This window comes from Peromyscus leucopus, chromosome 17 (genome assembly GCF_004664715.2).
Source record: "Peromyscus leucopus breed LL Stock chromosome 17, UCI_PerLeu_2.1, whole genome shotgun sequence".
In the NCBI taxonomy this organism is placed as follows: domain Eukaryota; kingdom Metazoa; phylum Chordata; class Mammalia; order Rodentia; family Cricetidae; genus Peromyscus; species Peromyscus leucopus.
Genome location: NC_051077.1, coordinates 32445419 through 32471801, shown reverse-complemented (window position 1 = coordinate 32471801; position 26383 = coordinate 32445419). Strand labels below are relative to the sequence as shown.

The 26383-nt window shown below is 45.5% G+C and overlaps 1 protein-coding gene across 1 annotated transcript in view; it reads left to right on the top strand.

Moving 5' to 3' along the window:
- The window catches only part of Wwc2 (WW and C2 domain containing 2), a 178701-nt gene that overhangs the window by 83761 nt on the left and 68557 nt on the right, over positions 1–26383 (top strand). The window contains exons 3-5 of the mRNA XM_028854535.2: positions 10328–10531; positions 11711–11787; positions 24818–24897. Of these exons, the coding sequence (XP_028710368.1) occupies positions 10381–10531; positions 11711–11787; positions 24818–24897 (308 nt within the window). The 5' untranslated portion in view covers positions 10328–10380. The remainder of the gene's footprint in view (positions 1–10327; positions 10532–11710; positions 11788–24817; positions 24898–26383) is intronic.

Sequence of the window (26383 nt, the reverse complement as noted above, 5' to 3'; positions counted from 1 at the left end):
GTAGAACCAACTTCTATTTTAAAACCCACGGTGGAATTCTGAGTTTGTCTAATTAGCTGGCAGCTCCAGGAAGAACTGACTGCTGCTGCTGAGTCTTCCAGGGACTGAGTAGCTCAGGTTAGACCCCTGGGTCTGCACGCCCCCTGCTGTGTGCCCCACTGCGTTCTATTCGGGTGTGTTTTAAAGCTTCATCTTACAACTCTTTTATCAGCAAATGATGACTTGTGTAGAGATTCCTTCTTCTTCAGATGAGAAGAGCTTTGTCTTCTGTTATCCGGTCCAGATTTCTCTTTTCCCTAACTTCTTCCCATCTTTTTGCTTTTTAATTTCGGCAGCATTTTAGAGCCTTTGGTGTTTTGAATTGTTGGAAAGTACCAATACAGACATTTGTACTTTCTAGTCTTTCAGTAGACATGACGCTGGCCGTCCCTTTTGTTCTGTTCTTCTGTAGATGTCCTTGATGAGGTAGAAGTACTCTTCAGTCACAGTTCCTGGGACTTCATATGTAGGGCTCTCTTTATGAACGAGTGCCGAGCTAGTTACCAGGGTTTTCAGTATTTCTTGAAGTGACTATCTGTTTCTTATTTTATTAGTGGGTGTAATATGTTTATTTTTAACATTAAGCCAAATAGACTGTAATTGATAAAATATACAGATGTTTTCAGTACCTACTGGGATTTGGCTACAGGACCTTATGTAGATGTCCCAATTCCTCTGTGTGTGTGTGTGTGTGTGTGTGTGAGAGAGAGAGAGAGAGAGAGAGAGAGAGAGAGAGAGAGAGAGAGAGAGAGAGAGAGAGACAGACACAGAGAGACAGAGACACAGACAGAGACATAGAGAGAGACAGAGAAAGACACAGAGACACACACAGAGCAGACAGACAGACAGAGACAGAGATTTCACTATATAGCCCTGGCTGGCCTGGAACTCACTATGCAGGTCTGATTGTTCTCAGACCCAGAAGTGTGCCTGTCTCTGCCTCCCTACTGGGATTAAAGGTGTGTGTCAGCACACCTGGCCTCAACCCCCTTTTAGAAAGTGGCCTAGTCTTGGCATATACTCTGTACATCTCCCTGCACGCTTTAAATTGTCTGTCGATTACTTATGACGCTAATGCAATATAAATGGTTGTTCTGCCATCTGTTTAGACAATAATGACAAGATAAAAAGAATGTTGATGTTGAACTATATTTTGAAAAATCACATTTAAAAAATTTGAGCAGGTGCCTGTGGCGGACAGAAGAGGGTGTCCGGTCTCCGGATGCTACAGTTAAAGGAGGCTGTGAGCTGTCGAGCATTGAGTGCTGGGAATGAGCCTGGGTCCTCAGCAAGAGCAGCGAGCACTAGGTCACTGAGCCGTCTCTCCAGCCCGTGAATTCTGTTCTGTTCAGATGAAGACTCTGCTTTGTTCTTCAAGCCATCCTTCTGTCATTTAAATTCTTATGTGCAAAAAACAAAAAAAAAAATCTTCCCTGTTTCTATACTTTTCTGTTTGGCTTCCTATTCATTTCATAGCATTTGCTTTTTCCTGGTGGAGAATGGTTATGACAGCTTCTCCAATGTCTTTGATTATCCCAATATCTGTTCATCTCAGGATTGCCCTCTACTAATCGTTTTTGCTCTTGAAGAGTAGGTAGTTTTCCTTTAAAAAAAAAAAAAAAAAGATTTTTGCACTTATTTGTGTGTATGTGTGTGTGCCTGAGCTTATGTGTATACTTGTGCCTGCACTGCCTGTAGAGGCCAGAAGAGGGCACCAGATCCATTGGAACAGGAGTTATAAGGGACTGTGAGCAAGCATGGGTGCTAGGACTGAACCTGGGTCCTCTAAAACAGCTCTTTCTGAGGTCTGTCTCCCCCCAACCCCCCCATCTCTCCCCTGGAAACTGAAGCTTCAGCCTTGCTACATTATTTGACACTTCCCATGAGTGGATGCCGGGCCAAAATGGGAAACAATGAAACTGAGGCGGCCTGTGGTTAGCCTGGGTTGGCGGCTTGACGCTCCTGGGAAGAGGGGACCTTAACTGAGGAGCTGCCTCCCTCAGGCTGGTCTGTGGGCGTGTCTGTGGGGGTATATTCTTTGTTGCTCATAGATGGTAGGGCCAGCCAGCTGTGACCAGTTCCATCCCTGAGAAGGTGGCCTAGACTGCAGGAGAAAGGTGGCAGAATGGGAGCTTAGGAGCCAGCCAGGAAGCAGGGCTCCTGGGTTCTCTGCTTTTGTCCCTGTCCCCGCGTACCTGCCTGGGCTTCCCTCCATGATGGAGTGTGTGTGACCTTCAGTCAAATAAATCCCTTCCTTCCCCAAGTCGCTTTAGTCAATGTTTTACAGTAGCAAGGGAAACCAGGCTGGAACAGGTGGGTCGCTAAGGCTTTTTGCTGTTTACCTAGGATGTCCCCGTCCCCCGTACCCCCCAAGAGCTTTGTCTGGCCACGGCCTCTTCCCCACACTCTTGACAAGAAGTGGGTGTTTGTTTTGGAGTTTGTTCTCCCAGTCCATTTGCGGTCTTGTGAGATCTAGGAAGTCACAAGAAGTGTCACACACAAAACCAGAAGTTTCTGTCAGAGTGTTTTTATTTCCTCCCCCGGTCCTTCCCCTTGCTTTTTCCAGTCTTCCTTTGATTGGGCAGTGGATTCTGCGCTCTGATTTTGGTAGTAATCTCTGGAGCGATGGATGGCGTGTGCTTACTCCATCGTGGTACTCTGAAACAGCCTCCTGGGGAACGCGGGTTTTGTTGGGCTTTGAAGAAAAGTTCTGGTATGTGTGAGGCCTTTATACAGTATCGTTTTCTCTCAGCAGCGCACATGATTCTCAAGCCTCTCTGTTGCTTCTCTGTCTGTATCCTCCAAGCCCCCTAGGTAGACAAACCATTTCTTAGAAGGAAGAAAACAGGGAGATCGTTCGATTTCTTGGTCCTTGCCATAATCATGTAAAACCTAACATAAATGAGACAGATGTGTTGGGAGCTACCTCTTCCGGGTACTGCTGGAGCCCTGTTAAATTCTTTAAATCCCTATGATGCGGATGACAGACCCTATTGTAGCCATTCCTTTTAGTGGTTAACTTTCCTCTAAGCTGTTGGGCACCTAAGATGATCTGGCTCTCTGACTGACACAGTTAGACCATTCACTGACCTCTAACTGTATTGAGTGGAGGAGCACCAGCCGGACAGCGGCCAGGCTGCTTGGGTCTTAGGACTCGAGACTGCCTTGAGGAAGTTGTGTTGTAACTACAGCTGCTGGCTGCTGAAGCACAATTTGGTTTCCAGATGCTGTTACTCTCGCCCTGACTCTTTGGGACGGTGTGGGCTAGATTTTTTTTTTTTTTCCTTTCTGTCACAAGCCTCAGTGAAGCGTTCCCCCAGGCCAGCCAGAGAGCGATTGCCAGGGTAGTCCAGCAAAAGAAATATAATTTGTGTAAATACTATCCTTCATTTGCATAAAGGGCCGATCTGGTTGGTGTGAGCACCGCCCTTTGTATGCAAGTGCCATGCCTGGTGTCTCCCCGCACTGGGGCTCTAGGAAGCTGCTGAGCTCACTTTCCTAGCCTGCCTGGAGACATGTCCGGGTTGGTCTTTTGTCAGCTTGACACAGGCTATCTGGGATGTGGAGCCTCCATTAAGAAATGTCCTTACATGTAGGGAAGTCTGTGAGGCATTTCCTTACTAACGATTGGCGTGGGAGGGCCTGGCTTACTGTGGCGATACCGCGTCTTCGGCAGGTGGCCGGTGGCCCTGGGTTGTAGGAGAAAACGGACTAAGTAAGCCGTGGAGAGCAAGTTAGTAAGCATCCAATGGCGTCTGCGTCATCCTGCCTCCAGGTTCATGTCCTGACTTCTGTCCTGACTTCCCTAAGTGATGAAATACTGCTGTGGATATCACTCTATATAAATAAACACTGATGGCTAATGACCAGAAGTATAGGCAAAAGAAAAGAGAATAACAGAAGAAGAAACATGCACCACCGCAGGAGAAAGCATTAAGACGCTAACACCACACTGCAAGCTATAGATTATAAAAATGGTTAATTTAAGATAAAAGAACATACAAAAGCCTGCACCATACAGTTTATAAGTGATATAAGCGTCTGATGATTATTTATAAGTGGATTGTGGACTCGGCGAACTGAGAGAAGCCCTCCAGCAACAAAATACGACTCAGAATTGTAAGAAGAAATAAAAAACAAACAAACCTTTTTCTCTTAAAGTTATTTTTGGTCATGGTGTTTTGTCATAGCACTAGAAACCCTAACTACGACAAAACACCCCCTATGACACTGGGGGTTTTGGCAATATTATATATATATATATATAATGAATTCTCTTGAATGGACATTTTAAAAATTACTATTTTTTTCAGTTCTTTGAGAACTGTGTACACACAATGTATTTCAATCATATTCATCCTCCTCTCTCCTAACTTCCCCGATCTCCCCCCAACTTCATGCCTTTTTTAAAAATCTCATCCCGTCCAGTTTGTGCTGACCATATATTAAGGGTCCAGGATCATCCACTAGAGCATGGTTCACCTACCGTAGCCACACTCTTAAAGAATACCGACTCTCCCTCCGCTCTCAGGCATCCACCTGTCAGTAACTCCTTAGTTAGGGATGGGAACTCATGATCCACGCCCCGCCTCCGTCCCGGGGCACTAAGATAGCTTCTTAGTGCAGGGCTGTTAGGAGTTCAAATTTAGAGCAAGAGCCTCATAGTCAATACCCTGGTTTCTGAAGCCTGGAATAATTGGCCCCCAGCTCTCCGGGCATGGAAGCTGCCAGCCTCTGGCCCCGCCCACTCAACCCTATATATTCATTCCTTTTCTGTTGCTGTGATAAAACACCAGGTCAGAGGCACCTTATACAGGAGCTGATCTGGGGTTCACAGTTCTAGAGGGTTAGAGTCCGTGGTGGTAGAGCGGAGGCAGCAGGTGCAGACGTGGGGCTGGACAGGAAGCTGGGTCCTGAGGTGTCGCATCTCGAGCTGCCGGAGAGAGCTGACTGGGAATGCTGTGGCTCCGAAACCTCAGAGTCTGTACTCCGCGACACACTTCCCCCAGCAAGGCCACACTTCCCAAGCCTCTCCCAGCGTCAACAGCTGGACACCAGGTCTCCAAAAGCCTGAGACTCATGGGGATATAAGCACTCAAACCACCACAAGCCCCCAGGTCTTGAATGATCTGGGAGCCAGGACTGTCAGCATTGAAAGCGCTTCTCACTCATTGGCGGCTAATGCCCGCTTACAGCCGATAGACCCGATGGCTGATTGGCAGCATGGGAGGAGATGCTAAGTTGAAACTATGATAATTTATATATTCCATGTACTGGCCGAATTCAGGAACTTCTCTTTTTTTTTTTTCCTACCTAGATGTAGATTTGACGTAGATTCTTCTGCTTCTGAACTTTCAGATTTTCCTTCAATTTTTTTTTTATTCTTTCTCTCCTCATTTGTTTAGCTTATATTCCATTTGAAGATCCTTAAACCTTGTCATTTCCAAAGTTGTGACCTCTTCCTTTCCTTAGTGTGTGCCTCTTTATCTGCCATGATGTTTTTCTTTGCGATTACTATCAAATGTCTTTCTTGTCTGTTTCCTCCCGGTCGTCTTCACTGTGATCAAACCTCTGAGAAACTTCTAATCAGTGTTGTCTCCACAATCTTAAAAAAGGATTTTTTTTACCCTTTTATATTATCATCTCACCCGCACTTGAGTTCTTAGGAGTGCTAAAGGAAAATCTTTCTTCGTTTTTAAATCTTTCTTCATTTTTTCTCGTTTGTGCCTTGGCTTTCTCTCCTGCGCTTTTCCAACTCGGCCATCGCAGCCTTATCATATATTTTGTGAAAGTAATGCAGACAAATAGGAAATGGAGATAAAAGAAGTTCACGTTACAAGAGCTAACGTTAACTCATTTTCTGATTCTCGGCTGTACATCGTCTCAACCTTCTTCTGGTCAGGGCACAAACATACTCATACTTGGAGTTTTCAAATTCCGTTATGCTTTCCAGTACAGCTGTGGTGTTTCTTGAATTTCTTTCTTTCACTTGGTGTGTAAATTTCATTACACAAGGTTCCCAGGCTGCCATATCGACCCCTTCGGCAGTGGGGCCTCACGTTTCTGCCAGGTGGTCTTCTAAAATAGAGTCAAGGTCCTTGCATGTGTTTGCGTAGACTCTTCTGTGGCTCACTTCCGAGGTGAGTCTCCCACCTTGCCTGAGGATTGCCATTGCACAGAGAGCAGGGGGCCAGGAGGGAGTCCCTCCCTTCTGCAGTGGACCCATGCTGCCTGCAGAGAGCACCAGCTGATCCTCAGGGCTTGGCCAAATGGTAGCCTGCTGCAGAGTTTCGGGGAGGGAAGAAGGAAGACCATAGGTAGAGCCAAGGTCTTCAGCTGGCTGGAGAACGCAGCCTGGTGAAAGAATACAGAGGAAACTCTTTGGTATCCTGTTTAACTGCAGCTGGATTCGCTGGCATCATACCTTTTCAACCAGAAGAAACCCTGCACTCTCCAAATTGCTATATACTTACCCATCCTTCTCTAAAGACAGTATCTCAATCTGGTATAAATTTGTTATTGTTTGTTTGTTTGTTTGTTTGTTTACTTTGTGCATAATGATTTCCTCCAACATCTTATTTTGTCTAATACATCCAGTAGGGGCTTAATAATTGTACATGGAAGAAATAGGCAACAAATAAATTTTGCAGAGACTTTATAAAAAGGAAGATAAGAAAAGTTGTACATATTTATTTCATTCATTCTTTCGAGCACAGCAGGAAGAACAGAAATCTGCGTTATAGACAGAAACACTAGTCTCTGAAGGGCAATGTTGTCGTCCATGATAAGCTTTTGTGTTCCCTGTCTGTGAAGTCCCACATCCATGAAACTAATGGGATGTGAATTCTCTTGAGATATGCAATGTTTTAAAGCATGTAATATATTTCTTCTTTAATATAGCCGACAGCATGCAAATTACATTGCATTATGATATAGTGATCTCCCAAGGCCAGAAGGTCTTAATAAAAAAAAAAAAAAACACCACATTTGTAAAACACTCTTCTTGCGTGTTTACATTTAATAAATATTCTTTTCAAATCTATTCAGCAAATATAACAGATGGAGATGAGCCTAGTCCTGCCTTATGAAACCTTCAAAGATGCCTTTGGGAGTTATCTTTGTGGTTTATATTGGAATTGTGCAATATTTCAGAAATATAAATGTTTCCTGCCTCTCTTGTAAACAAATCCGAACCAGTCTACTCGGGGATTTCTTCAGACTCACCCAAAACACATTTATTATTATCGAACATAGTACTAATAGTTCGTTACCATCCTTAGTGTTGTTTTAATTCATTAATCTGAGTGTTAATGTTGTAGCAGGATTTCATGGCCTTTTAGCTGTTGACAAATATTTATTTAAGTACACCAGTTCCCAAACATGGGGACAAATATGCCTAGCTGGACCTGAGGGGTGCCTGCTTACTATTCTAACTAAAAACATCCATGTGTTTGCATCTCTTTACTTGATTGGTTTAATAGTTACATATCTCAGCGTGACAAATTCCTAGTGTTTGTTGTCTTACACTTTCTGTGGGCCTTGAAGCAGGTGAGGCCCAGCTGTCCTGGCTACGGTTTCTAGAAACTCGTAGCCAGGGTGCCAGGCTGCAGTCATCCTGCGCTCTGCTCGAGAAGACGGCTAGAACTTGGCCTGTGGTTCTTGGTGTAGTGTGCCTTTGTGTGGCTGGCCGCAGGCCTCCTCACCATCAGGGGCAGCGGCTCCACAGGCCTCCTCACCATCAGGGGGAGCTTCTCCACAGACCTCACCATCAGGACTTCTCCACAGACCTCACCATCAGGACTTCTCCACAGACCTCCCATCAGGAGCTTCTCTACAGGCCTCCTCACCATCAGGGGGAGCTTCTCCACAGACCTCACCATCAGGGGGAGCTTCTCCACGGCCTCCTCACCATCAGGGGGAGCTTCTCCACAGACCTCCTCATGTCAGGGGCCTCCACAGCCTCCTCATGTCAGGAGCTCTCCACAGCTTCATGTCAGGGAGCTTTCCACAGCCTCCTCACCATCAGGGGAGCTTCTCCACAGACCTCCTCATGTCAAGGGGAGCTTCTCCACGGGCCTTCAATCCAGAAGTGCTGCCCTCTCCAGCCCGAGAAAACTTGAGGACCCTAATTTCCCATTTGTCATGTGACAGTTTCTGTCCTTTGAGCCAGAGTGCAGTCATGTGTATGAATACTGGAAATCAGTCTGAGCACTATTAGAATATTAAAGGCCCATGTTGCAGTGAATAAATATATGTAAATAGACAACCGAGAGCTTTAGGCCCTTCCTCGGTGATCTCTGCACATCTTCCATATTCCCCAGAGGGCGGCGCCATGCTGTTTTGCCCTTGAAGATTCTGATGTGGAAGGTCTGCCCATTCAGGACAGCTCCTGTTGAGACAGTGTTTACTCCCAATGATTACATGAGATGTTTATCTTTTGTGTATTTAAATATTTATATCTTTAAAATGAGCATTTAAAAAATGGTGCTTTGGAGAAAGCTCAGCTCTTAGCAGCCAGTGAGTATGAGGCCAGAACTATAGGTCTGAGGCAGTGTAGTGTTCTACTGAGCTACACCATTTTGTGAATCACCCAGGGCCTCTCTTACCCCAAGAGGACCCAGCCTTCCCGGGCCAAATTGTCAGTTTAATATCCTGCCTTATACCCGGGGGTCAGGTCACACATTCCCAGGACAGTCTGGGCTCTGAAAAGTCAGTTCCATGGGCCAACATAGACCTCCTCAGTTCTCTCTTAAAGTTTTAAAATTTATTTCATGTACGAGTGTTTTCATGTGTGTGTGTGTGTGTGTGTGTGTGTGTGTGTGTGTGTGTGTGTGTGTGTTAGGCACTCGACCAGTGAGCTACACTCATAAACCCTTAAGCCAACTTTATTAAGGTGTAACATACAGTGAGTTGCGTCTATTCTCAGTATACAGCTCATGAGCTTTGACAGGTATATATCACATAACCTTTGTAACAACCAAGCTATGGAATGTTTCTGTCCCCTCGAAAAGGACGTTAGCGCCACACTAGTGAGTACTTCACAGGCAGCTGTTGGTCACTTTTCTGCCTTTGGGTTTGGTTTGCCCTTGACCAGGGTTTCATATAAATAACTATTGTCTGGGATCTGATGCAGACATGCACATTGTCTGTCTCTCTTTTTCTTTTTCTTTCCGAGTAGTATTTATTGTATAGATATACCAAGATTTAAATATTTGTGTATTGTGAATAATGCTGCCAATGCATGTTTGTATGCAGGTATTTCCACCAGTGCGTAGTCTCATAGTTCCTGAGTAAGTAAGTTGCCTCTTGCCTACTCTCTGGCCAACAGTGTGTATTCTTCTGTGACTTGTCAGTACAAACATCTCTTAGCCAACTGTACTGGCATCCTTGTAGATTCACAACCCCTGCACTTGGCCTTGTAACCGCCATTTACCCCAAGACAGACACCAGTACATGGCAGCTCCCTGCCCTAGTATGTGGCCAATGCATTTGTTATAAAATAAAATGGTCAGGGTGAGCCGTCTCAGGGCCTGCCTTCTGAGCAGAGGTTATAATTGGTTTGGAGACTTTCACAGTCGCTAAGGGACTTTCTCCTTACAGCAAGAGCAAGGTGGCTTTGGTTTTAATTGTTTTAAATTTTCTAATCTGCCACAGAGTGATTGATATTTTTGGTAGAATAAAAATGAATTCATAGAAAAATAAAATGCCCATAAAGAAATATAAGCTCTAATATTTATAGATTCAACAGATATGTAGTAACTGAATAAAATTGCTCTGAAGACTTAAATGTCCTCTTGATTTTCATCTTTATTGCTGTGGGTATGAAAGTGACTCTGAGGCCGGTGATGGTCCATGGACCAGGCCAGGAGTAGTGCTGATGTACTAGGTAAGAGGGCAGGAATCCTGTGTTAAAGTCAGTGGAAGTGTGGCCCTTCAAAAGTCCATTTGGATCCGAGTATCCAGGCCCTGGATGCTCATGGTGATGTAGCTCTTGTTTCCTGGGTATTGGGGAGCCAGAGAGTTCTCAAGAGGATGATTGATGGATGACATGTGTGTGAGGGGCTTATAGTTAAGACACATTGCTGTCATCACCTGAAAAAGAATGGCCAAGGGCTGGATTTGAAGTAAGTAGAACAACCCCATATCCAGATTGTAGACAAGTCACACTATAGAAGTTTCTGGTAGATGCTTTAGAGGATACAAGACTTTAAACTAGCTAATCCCCCAATGAATAATCCTACAAGCATAATTAAACCCCAGCACAGACTCCCACCTACTGTCTTTTCAGAAACCACACAGATTGAAGATCCGAGAAAGCAGTGGCGGGGTGAGCAGGAGAGGATGCTCAAGGACTATCTCTCCGTGGCCCAGGACGCACTCAGGACACAGAAGGAGCTGTACCACGTGAAGGAACAGAGGCTGGCCCTGGCCCTCGATGAGTATGTCCGCTTAAATGACGCCTACAAGGAAAAGTCAAGTTCTCGCACAAGCCGTGAGTACTGTGTGGCTGGTCACACTCCAGAACTGAAGATGGGATTGTAGAGAGGTGAAGGTCACTCACTCGTCTGTGGAGTTAAATTCTGAGCCCCCTTCCCTCCCAGGCAAGAACTCCTCCGAGCCACGAGAGAGGAGGGGGTTCCCAACAGATGACTCAGAGAAATGCCCCATGCCCACTTGAGGTACAGATCTCCCCATTTGGGCATCGGGCTTATGCCTGGCTGCCTTTTGTTTGGTAAATCTCTGTCTGAACAAGGAAAAGAGGCCAGAGGCATCTGATCCCCAAGAGCTAGAGCCACAGAGTTGGGCGCTGCCCAGTATGGGTGCTCGGAACTGAACTCAGGTCCTCGGGAAGAGCGGCCAGCACTCTGCAGCCCCAATGTGAGCCTGTTAAAGGTGACTTCTGCTCACTGTTGTTCCTGGGGAGGAACCGAGACTGTTGGGGCTCAAGCCCCTCCGTCTCTGCTCAAGTGTCAGTCATCTGGAGCTGGCCGGGTTTAAAGAAGCAGCTATGACGGGCCCAGAACTTTTTAAGTCGTAGCCCCCTAAGGAGCTGCACAGCAGAACTCTTGAAGGACCCAGGACAAGTTTCTTTCAGTATTTTGTAGCCTGAAGGTTTTTTGTTTTATTTTGTTTTAGTATGACAAAGGCTTGGAGAGCCATGCCTGCTGGTTCATGCCTGTGATTCTGGCACTTGGAAGGCTGAGGCAGGAGGATCCCTGCAACTGTGAAGCTAGCCCGGGCTGCGTAGGAAGACCCTATATCAAAAATTGAAATAAGTATGAGAACCTATCTCCTAAAAGAGAAAACAAAAGCCGTTTCTACAGAAGAACCGAAATCTTGGCTCTGGGTGTCGGTGTGTTACAGGGACCAGGAAGGGCCTCGTGCACGCTAGGCATGTGCTGGACCTCTGAACTTTGTCGCCAAACCTCTTTTTATTCTGAGACAGGATCTCACTAAGTTGTTTAAGCTGTCCTTCAGCGCGTCCTTTAGCCCAGGAACACTTGATTTTGCAATCTTTCTCCTTCAGCCTCCCATCTAACTGGGATAAAGGGCTGGCCTGGAATACTGGGGCCTGCCCATAAACCTTGCTTTTAAAATCAGTCAATTCCAAGCTTACAATTATTGCAACGGATAAGTAATGTTTTTTTTTTTTCTCTCTCTCTCTTAAAAGTCTTCTCAGGGTCTTCGTCTAGCACTAAATATGATCCTGATATTTTAAAAGCTGAGATCTCCACCACGCGATTAAGGGTAAGATTGTTTTCATTGTGATTCTTCATTGAACAAACGCACAGCTCAGGCCGTGGAGGATGCATGGGTGCTCGCCTCCCCTCTCTGCCTCGGAAGGGTTAGGGTTAGGAAACTTCTCCGCTCCGCCCTGCCGGGTGGTCTTTCTCCTTTGTTTGAAGGATGGTTGGGATTGGTTTTTTTCTCCCATCCAAGTACTAACCAGGCCTGACCCTGCTTAGCTAGCTTCAGAGATTCAAATGAGATCGGGTACCTTCAGGTAGCATGGCCATAAACTGGGAATGCCTTTGTTGCAATTGTTGGCTCCTTCCTTCCTTCCTTCCTTCCTTCCTTCCTTCCTTCCTTCCTTCCTTCCTTCCCTTCCTCCCTCCCTCCCTCCCTCCCTCCCTCCCTCCCTCCCTCTCTTTCATTTTTGTTTTTTTGACACAGGGTTTCTCTGTGTAGTTTTGGAGCCTGTCCTGGATCTCGAACTCACAGAGATCCGCCTGCCTCTGCTTTCCTGAGTGCTGGTGTTAAAGGCGTGCGCCACCACCGCCCGGCTTGTTGGCTTTTCTTATTAGCACTTAGTCCATGCAAAGGAAATCTGCATCCTGATCATTTATTTTCCCTCTTTGTCTTCCAAGGCGTAGTGCCCTTTCATCGGACACCCTTGTATAAAGGGCGTCTGCAGCTTCCACCGCCTTGTCAGTCTGTCCTTCCGTCTCAGAAAGGATTACTTCCTGATCATTGCTCTAATTATTTTGACCAAGCTGCTCAATACCGATCTTGTTTATCCTTGACGGGGGGATCCCATGGACTGTTCATGAGCGAGTTGCATCGTATGTCCTAATGACCGTGGTCATGAAGCAGGTTATCATCCTAACCACAGACACCTCCAATGCACCCTCTCGCGTTTCCTCTCGTCGCCGTTTTCCACTGGAAGCAATGCTCACCTTGCCAGCCCTGCGTCTAATGCTTTCATTAGCTCTGTAAAACCGGAATGCTTCCCATGTATGTGGTTCCATGGCATCTTTTTTCCGGCATTATTTCGGGATTCATCCACATTCACTTTTAAAGCTAAATAGCGACGGCGTAAGCAGACACATTTCTCCGTTCTACCATTGACGTGTGTCCATTTGCTCCACTTCCTGATCACTAAGAACTGTCTTTATGTATGCATCATACATATTTTTGGTGCATACATGTACACATTTTTTTGTTTTTGTTTGTCAAGACAGAGTGTCTCTGTGGAACAGCCCTGGCTGTTCTGGAACTCACTTTGTAGACCAGGCTGGCTTCGAACTCACCGAGATCTGCCTGCCTCCTGCCTCTTGAATGCTGAGATCAAAGGTGTGTGTCACTACATGCTTGGCATGTACACGTTTTTGATACAAGAGGGGAACTGGTATGTCGGGCTGGCTTAGTTGGTCGAGTGCTTATCTGGCATTCTGCCTCCAAACAAACACACCCACCTCCTGTTTTTTGGTGGATATCACCAAAGTTTTGACCATTCCTGCTTCCAGATATTTGCATTAAGGCTCTAAGTCACTTAATACCTACGACTTTTGCTTACATTCTATAGGTTTTGAATTTTGAATCTTTACTATCATGTGCTCCAAATCCTTTCCTGCCTCTGAGAAATCAAACAGTATATTGCTTCATTTTCAAACAACTGGAGATTTTTACCATTGTTACTTATTCAGCCAATTCTACTTACTGTTTCTTTTTCAATGGTTTTATTCATTCATTTGGTTTCTAGTTCCTTGCCCACCTTCTGCACATTAATATGTATATTTTTGACCAAAATAGCCATAGTACTTTACATTCCCAAGCCCTGACTTATCCAGGGCTGCATCTCCTGTCTTCTGGGTCCTTGGGTCTATTGCTTTTCTGTTGGCTTTTGGTCCTTATAGACGTTTACATCTTAAGAGCCATAAAGTATGTCTGTGGTAGTACAAAGATAATTTTAAGCTTTGAACGATCTTGCATTTTTCAGAGCACTTAACTTTGTTTCTTGTAGGCATTTGGGTCAGGAGCAGATGGTTTAAATCCAGGCAGAATTGGAAATGACTGAAATCCAGTCTTCAGGCCCTTTCTTAGCGTGGGTCTAGCTCCAGTTTACCTCCATCTCTTAGGGCAAAGCTCTCAGAGTTACCCATGAGCTCATGGAAGCAGTTTCCCCCCCACCTACACCTCAACCAACCCCATCAGCTTCATCGAGACTAAACTCTCAGCCTCTCCCCTGAGCTGTGTGGGCCTCACTACCCATCATTCTGTGTATCTGGAGCTCGATTGGGTATTCTAGCCTCTCCCCTGAGCTGTGTGGGCATCATCATTCTGTGTATCCGGAGCCCGATTGGGTATCCCAGCTGCCCTGCTTTCTGCATAGGGGGTCCTTAGGAAAGAGCGCCACATGTGGGTGACGGCTGCTCTCCCTTTAACTTTTGGGCCTTTAACGTAGTTCTGTGGGCTTAGTGGTTCTCCGGTATCTTCAGAAAGACGCTCTGGTTCGATTTTCCTTACAGTTTACTCAGTGGTTCTCAGAAAAAAAATAGCATGAAAAAAGTTCACTTGTGGGTTTGTGTGGGGGCTGAGGTGTATGTAGCTCAGCGGTAGATCTAGGGCCCCAAGTTCAGGCTCCAGGACAAAGCAGAAACCAAACCCCCGAAGCCCAAACTCAAATTCCATCTACAGAACTCTGGATTCTCTTCATTAAGTTTATAAAATCATGTGTAGAAGTGGTCTGCGTCACCTTGTAGTAAATAGTCGTCAGGGCATCACGGACCCTCTGGTCTGTGAAATTGTCTGTATTTCTCGACTCCTGTGTAGTGGGCTCGACTGCTTTGTGCTGTGTCTGTGTGCTGTGTCCGTGTGTTACTGTGATTTACTTCTTATTGTTAGATCGCTCATTTTGAGAACGTGGAAATGAAGGCATTTTTGTTAAAACTCGCTCTTCCCAAACTCTACTACCACTTCCTTGTGATTTTTCAGGAAGTTGCTACTGTCCTTTGAAACGTGAACCACTTTTCATAATTATCTCTAGTGGCACAAGTCAAAGTCACAGCAGACTACTCTAGACTGTGCCCGCAAGGGAGGAAATACCAAAGCTGTAGGAGGGGGATCAAGATAAAACCATAAAAAAGGGACTTAAGGTCTCTTATACAAATAGCCACTAAGGAATCTGTCAATCAGGGATCTCAGGACACCCCCCGCGTGGTCACATCCCCAGACCTGTTTCCCAATGAGTCTTTGACAAGACTTACGTTGTGCCAGGATTTCTGGTCTTCATTAGGACATTATATATTATCTGCCACTGTGCTACATTCAGGGGTCCTTGGAACGTCTGTGTAGAGAATGTAGACATTCTTCAGCGTTATCTGTCGTTAGATAGATGGCATTGATCGTTTAGCACAGCTCCATCTGCTGCTCTGTTTAGGAGCTGCTTTTTTTTTGTCTTTATTGTCTATAGTCATTGTGGTGTGGTAGTACAAAGATAATTTTAAGCTTTGGGCGATCTTGCATTTTTCAGAGCATTTAACTTTGTTTCTTGTAGGCATTTGGGTCAGGAGCAGATGGTTTAAATCCAGGCAGAATTGGAAATGACTGAAATCCAGTCTTCAGGCCCTTTCTTAGCGTGGGTCTAGCTCCAGTTTACCTCCATCTCTTAGGCAAAGCTCTCAGATTACCCATGAGCTCATGGAAGCAGTCCCCCCCACCCACACCCCAACCAACCCCATCAGCTTCATCGAGACTAAACTCTCAGCCTCTCCCCTGAGCTGTGTGGGCCTCACTACCCATCATTCTGTGTATCTGGAGCTCGATTGGGTATTCTAGCCTCTCCCCTGAGCTGTGTGGGCATCATCATTTTGTGTATCCGGAGCCCGATTGGGTATCCCAGCTCTCCCTGAGCTTTGCCTCACTACCCATCATTCTGTATATCGGCATTGTATTCTAGCTCTCCTGAGCTGTGGGCATCTCATCGTGTATCGGACCCATTAGTATCCAGCGCCACATGTGTTGGGTGACGGCTGCTCTCCCTTTTAACTTTTGGGCCTTTAACGTAGTTCTGTGGGCTTAGTGGTTCTCCAGTATCTTCAGAAAGACGCTCTGGTTCGATTTTCCTTACAGTTTACTCAGTGGTTCTCAGAAAAAAAATAGCATGAAAAAAGTTCACTTGTGGGTTTGTGTGTGGACTGAGGTGTATGTAGCTCAGCGGTAGATCTAGGGCCCTGAGTTCAGGCTCCAGGACAAAGCAGAAACCAAACCCCCGAAGCCCAAACTCAAATTCCATCTACAGAACTCTGGATTCTCTTCACTAAGTTTATAAAATCATGTGTAGAAGTGGTCTGCGTCACCTTGTAGTAAATAGCCGTCAGGGCATCGCGGACCGTCTGGTCTGTGAAATTGTCTGTATTTCTCGACTCCTGTGCAGTGGGCTCGACTGCTGTGTGCCGTGTCCGTGTGTTACTGTGATTTACTTCTTATTGTTAGATCACTCATTTTGAGAACGTGGAAATGAAGGCATTTTTGTTAAAACTCGCTCTTCCCAAACTCTGCTACCACCTCCTTGTGATTTTTCAGGCAGTTGCTACTGTCCTTTGAAACGTGAACCACTTTTCATAATTATCTCTAGTGACACAAGTCATAGTCACAGCAGACTACTCTAGACTGTGCCTGCAAGGGAGGGAATACCAAAACTGTAGGAGGGGGATAAAGATAAATCCATAAAAAAGGGACTTAAGGTCTCTTATACAAATAGCCATTAAGGAATCTGTCAATCAGGGATCTCAGGACCCCCAGCGTGGTCACATCCCCAGACCTGTTTCCCAATGAGTCTTTGACAAGACTTACGTTGTGCCAGGATTTCTGGTCTTCATTAGGGACATTATATATTATACCTGTTCTGCCACCTTGTGACTACATGGTAAGCCAGAGAGACGCCCTCCTTGGGAAGGGGCGTCTGTGTAGGAGAGGATGTGAGACATTCTCTCACCGTGCCCTTATCTCTGTTGTTAGATAGATGGACAGTTGGAAATGCGTTTTAGAAGCAGGCAGGCTCCCGACTCTGCTGCCGCTGCGGTTCAGGAGCCTGCTTTGAGCTCTTCGGCTCTGCTAACTCGTGCCTGGGTAGCACTTGGGGAAGGGGATGGGTGTCATTATACAGTCTCCAGGGTCACACAAGCTCCTTGTAAGTTGATGTCCGAGGGTGGTAATTGATGAAGGAACTAACTACGTAGCTCTGGACACCCACCTGCATTTTAAGTCACACGGAGTTTTTAGGTATAAACCAGCACTAGTTACATACTTCATTGCTTTGATGGAGCAATATTACCAAGTTACTGTAAGAAAATTTGTTGCAACTCTGTGGGTTTGGTCCCGGATTTCGGCACCAAAACCTGAGTTTTGCAGTTCTGGGGAAAGGTGTCCTGACCACCTGGGGCATCAGGCAACATCTTGAGCTGCTTAGGACAGCTCTGACAGCTGAAGCTGCAAGGAGACAGTTCAGCCCTGGAGGGTGAGATATCCCGGACAACCCGAGCTTCTCAGAATAGCTCTGCCCTGGAGGTGTCCCGGACACCTGGAGCTGTTTAGCACAGCTCTGACAGCTGGAACTTTTCCTGGGGAGATGTACAGATGCCTATCCACTCCAGATAGGACATCAGTAGGTCAAAGAAACTACCCTTCCTCTTGGTGATGGAGGAGGGTTACTAGGGTCATGTAGTAGGAACATGGGTACAGGGTTACTTCCCGAAGTGTGATACACCTTAGATAGATGTATCATCAAAAAGCCCAGCCGAGCGTGACTAAGGACTCATGACAGTGTATCTCTGGAGTCTTCTGTGCAATTAAATTAAGATTTGATTTGTAATTGGGAATAGAGTTGAAATAATTAATATAAAATATTGTGCTTTAAGCAGTGTTCTAAATAATATAATAAAATCATATCAACGTACTTGAAATAAAAATATGCCATATAATATGATTTAGTACAAATTATCACTATACATGAAAGATCTTTGTATTTGCATTTTGTGTAAACTTTAAAGTGGTACATGCCTATGATCCCAGCCTGGTTGGGCTCCAGGGCCAGCCCAGGCAATCCTATTAGATCATCACACGCACGCGCACACACACACACACATACACACACACACACACACACACACACAGACACACACACACACCTCTTACATTCTGAGTTCCAGATGTTGCTGATCTTACTTCCGAGATGCAGGAGCGACCAGCGCTGATTTGTAACCCAGCATCTGCATTAGATGCTTTAGTCTTCAAACATTTAGATCGATTTGTTTATTAATAGTGGGTGTTTGGCTAAAGAATACAGTACAACTTTCTTAGTGGTTTTGAATGAAATTAAGAATTATATGGCTAAGAAAAAGAGGAAACCAAAAGAGAAATCGAGAGAAGACTGTCCTGTATAAGATCTATACTCATACCCTGCTAGTAACTTCAAGGTCATTTCATAGCACATTTGTGCCCCTTTTTTTCCACCTCAAAAAATCAGTGTCAGGCTTTGAAAAGATATAACAGTCATTCCATGGGTTTAATGATGTTTTATTTCTGTTTTTCTCTAATGATTTTGACCTCTTTGCCTAATTTTTAAGGACTCTGTACCGCAGGCTAAATAATACATGCAAATGAATCCCTTCCTTGACATTGTGTTGTTGAGAGATTTGTAGCTTCTTCTCACTCATGTAAGTCACCAGCCTCTCCTGGCTCTCAAACACTCTGATTTCTACTGTGATCGGAGCATTTTATACTGTTAAATGCAGGTGACATCTGTAGGAAAGAATATAGTGTCTTCCTATGTTAGACATATACATATATGTATATTACATAGTACATATATGTGTAAATAGACAGTATTGGCAGGGGAACAAATACATTTGTAAATGATCAGTTTAGATGGTTTCATGTAGCCTGGACAAACAACCAGCCAGAACAGGAAAAGAAAATTTAAAGCAGACTAAAGGGAATTGTCTTAGATGAAAAAACCACTTCATTGGATTAGGGAGTGAATATGATGGAAATACATTGCATGCCTGTATAAATTTCCAGAGGATAAATGAAGTACATTTTAAAACTAGGTTTTTTCCTTTTTTGAAACAGTGTCTCACTGTGTATCACTGGCTGACCTGGAACTTGCTGTGTAGACCAGGCTGGCCCTGAGTTCATAGAGATCCACCTGCTTCTGCCTCCTGATCCTAGGAGTAAGGACATGCACCACCACACCTAGATTGAAATACAATTATAGGAAAGATTAGGCCCCTTTTATGGATAAGGGAGAGGAGTCTAATTATCTTTTATATTTCTATCATGTGCCCCAACGTTTCTATTCCTTTTTTCATTTTTAGTTAAATATTATTTTTAATTAGCAAAGCATTGAGTTCTGTTATGGACTTAGAAACATAGTTTGTTTCTGTTGCCTCTCCCTCCGTCCTCCCTCCCTTTTTTTCTTATCCCTTCCCTGTACCATCTGATCCTTTTGTCTGGTTCTATATCATTTATATTGTTACATTTTCCCTCTCATAGTTCCCTTTCTAGTTTCATGACATATAGCCCCTCACTTAGGTACACATTAAAAGCTAGGCTCGGGCCGGGTGGTAGTGGCGGCAGTGGTCGCACACTCCTCTAATCCCAGTGCTCAGGAGGCAGAGCCAGGCGGACCAGCCTGGTTTACAGAGCAAGATCCAGGACAGGCACCAAAACTACACAGAGAAACCCTGTCTTGAAAAACCAAAAAGAAAGGAAAAAAAAAAAAAAAAAAAAAAAAAGCTAGGTTCTGTAGAGGGGCCAGAACATGTAGTACTTGTCTTTATGAACCTCCTGAAAAGAAATGTGTCCCCATTAACAGTGACTCCTCATTCCACACACCTCTCTTCTCCAGTCACCCGAGTCCCAGACTTTAACTGTTTCTCTCTGCCTCCCCAGACTTGTGTGATGTGACTGTTTCACACAAATGTCAGTGTGGTGGTGTAAGCAAGAATGGCCCCATGGGCTCATTCGTTTGAATGCTTAGTCATCAGGGAGTGGCGCTGTGTGAGAAGGATTAGGGGTGTGGCCTTGTTGGAGGTGGTGAGTCATGGATGGTGGCCTTTGAGGTTTCCAAAGCCCATGCCAAGCCCAGGTCTTCTCGCTGCCTACGGATCAAGTGTAGAACTTTCAGCATCACCCAGCTCCATGCCTGACTTACGCCACGCCACCATGCTCGCTGCCATGATGCCAACGGACTAAACCTCTGAAACGGTTAGCAAGCCCCCAGTTCAAACGCTTTCGTCTGTAAGAGTTGCCGTGGTCATGGTGTCTTTTCACAGCAGTAGAACACGGACTGAGACAGTCATCTCCAACACCCTGTCTCCTGTGGTTGGCTTCTTTGTCTCTGTCATGTCTGCAGGTCCCTGTGTGGTGGTAGCAGATGTCAAGACAACAGTCCTTCCTAGTGTTGAGGAGCATGCTGTATGTGTCCTTCCGTCAGTCAGTGACCGTTTGAGTCAAAGTTGTTTCCACGTCCGTGAGGCATGTGTACATTTTCATTTCTCTGGATATTTGCTTGGAGTGGAATTGTTACCTGATAACTTGCTGCTTAATTTTATGTGTTTGTAGAGAATTTTTACATTATTATTTTTTATCTTCGGACAGTATATTTCATAGATGTTAATGTGCTTTTTCTCATTGGCTTTAAAAAATTTTTTATTGGAGTTTAAAAATATTTCATTCAACCCTCTCGTTTCTTATGATAAAAATCCATTAATTAGTCATCACAAATGCCCCTCGCAGCACCTGGGGTTCTGATTTCTTTCTTTCTTTTTTTGAAGTTTATAAGCGATGACTTTGGTCTGGAGTTGATGAGCTGGGTGGTGCACATTGGCGCAGGGTAGGAGTAGTAGTCGAGAGAGATTTCCAGAAGGAGCGGGTTGACAGTTGCCCTTTCCTGTCTTAGAGAGGAGCTCCCCGCAAGACAATGGAGAGCCCGCAAAAAGGGAAGGTACTCATTAGTAAAATACCATTTTGCTCATTATAGCTTTAATGCTGCCGGGTTCGCCCCAGGGGCGAGCCTGGGAAACCTGCCCGTCTCCTGATCTTTCGGAGGCTTACAGGTCTCGGATTTACTTTTATTTCTTGTCGTTCGCTCCCTTCTCCTGCCTTTGAAATGAAACAGCGCGCTAGGACCGTGCAGAGTGAGGAGAAGCGCGTGGCTCCCAGTCACACACATTCGATCACCGTGTCTTCCTCGTTTTCAGAAATAACTTGGAAATCAATTTAAAATGCTGGTTTCTTTAGCTTAGTCAGTAGCGAGATGCAGGGAATGTGCCAGTCCTGGGTCTCGTGCCTCTCACTTCGTACTCTGGGTGGTGAGATTTGATTCCGGGGAAACTGATACATGAAATTAGGTGGTGGTTACTGCTGCGGGAAGTTCAGGCATAGAGAAAGCTCCAGCCCTGGGCTTCTGGGCTGTCCATGTCTCCCATTCTTGGCCAGGGAACATGGACACTTCTAAGGTGGAAGAAAAGGTCATAGGTTTCATACATACCACTTTGCTGTAATTCCACCCTGGTCCCTGCGAGGTCCCCACTGTTTTCTGTTCGGGTCCCATACCCCTCACCTCTATAGTAAGAACTGGAACTCTGTCGATATCATACGTGATTAGGAGACTTGAAGATGGGTGTGATGAGCATGATGCCTGGAATAATAGAGCTGCCCGTTATTACTTCATGGAGAGTGTGCTAGGTGTGCAGACCAAGGCTGCCTTAGTCCTCCGGCTGTGCTCCGAACTCGGGTTTTTACAGTTTGTGCCCTGCACTTGAGGGTGGCTTGGAGTGAACACAGAAGCAAAACCACGATCTTCTTACAGCTAGTGAAGAAAGGGGCGTGAGCTATAACGGAAGTCCCTACTCAAAACCAAAGGAGAATTAGAAAGAATGTCTGGCTGGAAATTACATCTGTTCTCATTTGTCGATATAATGGGAGTGAATTGTTTCATAATTAAGAAATAACCCATTTTATTTTGAAATTGATATTTGGAAAATGAGAATCATTCAGGTAGTGTGCCAGACTCCCTACAATAGGAAGGTTTGTGCTTACAGCGGATGTTAGGAAAACTAAACAATGTGAACATAAAGACAGCTCAGGTTGGCGTCCTCTGTCGCTGTCATCCAGAGGTCAGAGGTTACTTTTAGATTTTTAAACTTTCAGTTTTTATTACACGTGATAGGAACATTTAGCATGAGCTCTAACAGGTGGTGAGTGTACAGTGCTGAACTGTTGGTGTGGGTGCCCTGTGCACAGTGTAAGTGGAAGTGTGTCAGCCTTTGAGGAGCAGCTGCCCGGGCCCCCCTGTACCCCCTGGAAGCTGCTCTCCCTCCTGTGAGGCTGACTAATTTGAGTACTTCACCTAAGTAGAATCGTGCACTGTTTATTCTTCTTTGAGTGGCTTCTTTTAATGCAAAGTCCTCAAGGCCCATCCATATTAAACACACATTGCAGAATCTTCTGACTTTTTTTTGTGAGCCTGAATACTGTTTCATTGTGGGTGTCTAGATGTTTCCTCTTTTTTATTTGTTGTTGGACATTTAGTGTTTTCACCTCCTGAGTGTTACTGCAGTGAACGTGAGGAGTGCCGATATCCCTGAGATATGGAATATTTGAAACATTTAAATTGACCTGCCATTCTGTCCCAAATGCTTCTAAGTACAATACTACTTTTTGTCAGTGAGAGATACTGATTGGTTTAATTTAGCAGTTCTACATGGTCTCAATAACAGTTCTTACTGACTCTCTTTTCAGAGGTAAAGGGGTTTCAGCCCATCTCTTGGAGTTGCTATTGACTTTTTGATATACTTTTTTTTTTGTTTTGTTTTAAATAGAAGGGTTATTATCTTTTTAACAAAAAGTACAGAAAATGCTGTCAGCTCCACAAGTACACAGGGAATGAGCTATTGATTACTCGTGGTTCGTTTGACATGCTAATAGTGGATGTCTTCCCGACTCTTCTACATCTTCCATTCCAGCACTGCCCCCTCCGACTCCATTAGCCAGCTCCCACCCAAGTCAGCTCTTTCTTCTCTGGATTCTAGTAGCATCGGCCTCCCTTCTCTTTGAAGTTACAAATTGAGCCTTGAAATATAATTACTTGTATTATTTTCCCTGATAAAATATAAGCGGACACAAAGTGAATCATCAGATTGAACTCCAACACATAAAATGCTGGATCGCCCCTTTAGTCAAAGTACTCGGCTTCTCCACTCAGACATGACTTACACAGCGCCTCCTCTTCCTCTGACCTGCCTCTCACATCACCATGCGCTTCCTCCTCCTCCTTGGCCTGACACTCTTTCCGTTTATTTTGTCTTTTCTCTGGGATTTCTGAATAATGAGGGTATTTGAGGTTTTCATTGTCTGGGTGATCTCATATATTCCCAGACGTCTCTGAGGGTCTGTCTGTCTGCTTTCTCTAATCTAGATGCTTTTCTGAACATCAAGTCCTTGTGTTCCACTTGACCATAAAGTTTCCCCGGACTTAGTCCTTTCATCCCCCCTGGGAACCAAGCCAAAGGGGTCTTTGCTACCTGTCTCCCTCACCCAGTACACTGAGTCTGTCACTCAGTCCCCTGGGTTTCTGCCTCTTCTGAGCTCTACTCTGAAGCACTTGTCCACATCCTGGCCCACGGGTCCTGCTGGTCCTGCTGGTCCTGCTGGTCCAGCCACCAAAGTGTCCTTTAAACTCATGAAGCAGGTCTGGCTTTCAAATCCCTCCCTGATTCTTGTGTTAATGTGCTTCCGATTGGGGCGATAAAACACCATACCCAAAAGCAACTCGGGGAAGAAAGGACTTCTTTGCCTTACACTTCCATGTCGCAGTCCATCGCTGAAGGGAGTCAGGGTAGGGAACCCCAGGCAAGAACTGAAGCAGAGACCAGAGAGGAAGACAGCTTCTTCCTGGCCTGCTCTCCCCCCTCATCCTGGCTCGCTCAGCCTGATTTCTCCCACCACCCAGGACCACCTTCCCTCAGGTGGCACTGAGCCTCCCAAGTTAGTCATTAATCAAGAAAATGACTTGTGGGAAGTCATCTAGGAGTGGACAGGAACCTAACCAGGTCAATTCTCAGCGTGCTTCGCATCTTATTCATCTTCAACATGGCTCCAAGACTGTATCCCAGACCTTCCTTTGTAGTCCCAAGTGTCCTCTTCCTTTGTGAAGGAGCATTCTTGAAGGTCCCGAGAATGAAGTCCTCCCTGGCTTTAGGATTTGGGCACTTGTCCTACTCTGAGACTCTTCCCTTCCTACCCTCCTCACACCTCAGACGGCCTCTGTCCAGTCCCTCACACTGACTTGGGCGCCACACACACCTTATGCTTCACGATACACTGAACTTCGCTACACAGAACCTCCAGTGTCCGGAAAAATTCGTTTCACTGGGTGACTGTATTTCTACAGTACCCGACTCTGGGATTCAGTAAGGACCACAAGGGTGGGAGGTGTAGGAGGTTGTGTCTGTCTGTCCATGCTTCAGGCCCAGACCAGGCCATAGTGGAAAGTCAGTAAGTACTTTTAGGATGAAGAAAATGAATAGAGAAGGTGACTAACTCACAGAGACACGTGGGAGGAGTCAACCTTGAGAGGCTTGGGCAGAGCCTCAGGCAAAGGGATAGCACGTGGGAGGCCCCTGAGGCGTGTGTCAGTGGGCGCATGTGAGAAACCAGGGCGTGCCTGGCCAGCGGAGCCCAGGGAAGGAAGGGAAGAAGTCCAGGGTAGGTTAGAGATACATGGTTACAGGTGCTAATGTGACCCTGACTGGCTGGGCCACAGAGCAAAGAGCGGGATGATGTCCAGCTCCTCACAATGGTAACTATGTGACGGTGACATCACTGATAATTTAAATATAAATTTAATAAACTCATAGACCTCCCCTAGAATTTCTGTGATGGAGAAGTAGTGAAATGTTTCTTAGCTTACTAATGTATGATCTTCTGAAATAATGTGCTGTTACTAATGCTTTATATAAACACTAATGGTCACACTGATTTCTCATGAAAGGTTAAAAAGCTGAAGAGAGAACTCTCCCAGATGAAGCAAGAACTTCTCTATAAAGAGCAAGGCTTTGAAACATTGCAACAGTGAGTATTAAAATACTAAAATTGACTTTACGGCAATTCAAAGCTCCCTAATTTTAAAAAAAAAATAGATATACCAATTACATAAGAGACTTCTCAAAGAAACGTAGAAAGTGAAAGGCTTAAAGCTCTGTGCCAAAAGTCCAAAAGCAATCAACTTAAAAAAATACTTGGAAAAAAAAATCTATACACTTTGAAAAGGTCTCAACTTTTTCTTAATCATTGAAGATGAGCCCAAGAAACCAAAGTGATAATTTTCACTTCGTGTCCTGGACCACTGCCAGCCTCCTCTCAGATTGTGGTATGGGTCTGCCTTGATGGCTGGACTGGGTGGGCTGGACAGGAGAGGCTCTGAGCTCTCCCTGGGATTCTGTCCACCTTTCTGTCTGTCCCGGAGACCATGTGGAGTCCAGCTTGACCCATCTCAAGGGAGTCAGGGCAAGTTAGTTTCTGTAGATGAGCCTGCCGCTCCTCGTTTCCCACATTCCCTCGTTTTTTGTTTTTTGTTTTGCACTCCAGTTCTAAATACTGGCCAGCCCCTGGGGTAGAATTAATATGGGCCGGATTAAGGGGAAATGTAGATAAGAAAAGGTGGCCAGTTCTGGGAGAACCCACGCCGGCCATTCCCAGCCTATAGAAGCCCCTGTTCCCTACTGATGGGGCTAATGATTACCAGACGGTGCCGGGCTCACCTGAGACATTGTCTCCCACGGTCCCCAGTGCACCGATATCTCCTGGAGAGGAAGAAGCCTGTGGTTTTCATAACCTTATGACCACAGAGAGCACCCAAGCTGTCCTGTACCCAGCATTCAGCTGCTTTGTATGTCCTTCTGCGTGGGCAGGGCTGGGTGCCATCAGCTACAGGGCAGTGTTCCCAGGGATTTTCCTGGCCAGGTTCATGTTCCGATAGGTTTCACGTTCTTCCCAGCAGCTTCCTCAGCAGAGTGTCAGCAATGCCAGGCTACCACGGGAACCACCTCTCTGGGAAGTACCCGGCTCCGTTCCTTTTGCCTATGAAATCCTGGTCTGCCTTCTGTTCTTAGGAAATCTGGTGCCATCCAAGGCAGACCCCCATTAAAGCTCATGAATGTCGCTGGGCTGACATGAGCTGATTGTCCTTTGTGCGGAGTGGTGACTTGTATCTTGTGATGTCCACCCACTGCTCTTGCCCGGCAGTCAGACACATGACTGCTTTCTCAGACATTTGTTGTTATGATTCAGCCGTCTTGCCTCATAGATTCGGGGCGCTGACACCCTTGTAGGTCCATTCACCCGAGTGCTTCTCAAGCCTGACTGACACCTGAGGAAGTCTGAAGATACCAGCTGTAGGCCTCCATTGCCAGGAGTATGTGATGGTCTCTCAGGAAGTCTCCAGTTTAGACTTGCAGCGGCCTCAGCTGGCTGCAGGCTAGAATGACTTAGATGTGTTATTTAGTAATTGTGTATCAGCATAAAGCAGGGCTTTGTGGGCAAGAGGAGATCAGACCAA